This window comes from Hipposideros armiger, unplaced genomic scaffold, assembly GCF_001890085.2.
Source record: "Hipposideros armiger isolate ML-2016 unplaced genomic scaffold, ASM189008v1 scaffold_1700, whole genome shotgun sequence".
NCBI lineage: Eukaryota > Metazoa > Chordata > Mammalia > Chiroptera > Hipposideridae > Hipposideros > Hipposideros armiger.
In genome coordinates, this window is record NW_017733050.1 from 87,903 (window position 1) to 88,833 (window position 931).

At 58.6% G+C, this 931-nt stretch overlaps 1 protein-coding gene across 1 annotated transcript in view; it reads left to right on the forward strand.

Annotated features, from left to right (window-relative positions):
* Positions 1-772, forward strand: part of LOC109378025 (uncharacterized) — a 15,999-nt gene extending 15,227 nt beyond the window's left edge. The window contains exon 2 of the mRNA XM_019634483.1: positions 15-772. Coding sequence (XP_019490028.1) covers positions 15-379 — 365 coding nt within the window. The 3' untranslated portion in view covers positions 380-772. The remainder of the gene's footprint in view (positions 1-14) is intronic.
* The last annotated feature ends 159 nt before the right edge of the window (positions 773-931 follow it).

Here is a 931-nt window from a genome sequence, read left to right on the forward strand (position 1 = left end):
TCCTGGTATATCAGGGGCCCAGCCACCCTTCCCGGTACCGCGGTTGTGTTTTCGGGAAGTAGCGAGTATGTCTGGGAGAGGCAAGGGCGGCAAAGGCTTAGGCAAAGGCGGCGCCAAGCGCCACCGCAAGGTGCTGAGGGATAACATCCAGGGCATCACCAAGCCCGCGATCCGGCGCCTCGCTCGGCGTGGCGGGGTCAAGCGCATCTCGGGGCTCATCTACGAGGAGACCCGCGGTGTCCTGAAGGTGTTCCTGGAGAACGTGATCCGGGACGCCGTCACCTACACCGAGCACGCCAAGCGCAAGACGGTCACTGCCATGGACGTGGTGTACGCCCTCAAGCGACAGGGACGCACCCTGTACGGCTTCGGAGGCTAGGCGGTCGCTGCAGGCTTAACGCGTGCAATCCCAAAGGCCCTTTTTAGGGCCAACCACAGAGTCCTCAGAGGAGCTGGACGCTCGGTGTGGCGTTGGGGGTAGCTTTGTACGTGGGAGTTTTTTTGTAGGTAATTGACCAACGCGGACAGGAAAAAGGCGGCCTACAGTACAGCCTCCAAGGCTTGCGAAGGAGCTGGTACTGTGTTTTGGCCAAGGGGTTGGGACTTGCCCCGTGCAATCCGAGCTAGGCAGCTAGTTCCACGTAATGGCGTACCTGCTGACTAACTCGGGGCTGCACAAAAGGCTTGCGGAGGCAGCCAATCAGGGCAGTGCTAACTTGGCCCAATCAAACGTTGCGTCTCTGGAGTGCTCGTTTGCGTAGAAAGGGTTCAGTCTGGGACGCGGGGGGGGGGCCTTCTAAGTAAAGATTCAGAGGCTAGGGCTTTTAAAGGTTCCGCATCAGGCATTTCCTGACCACCTAGGCACTGTCAGGATGCTGACCTATAGAGATGAAGAGGACTAAATGCCCACCCTGCTGGAACTCAGAATTTA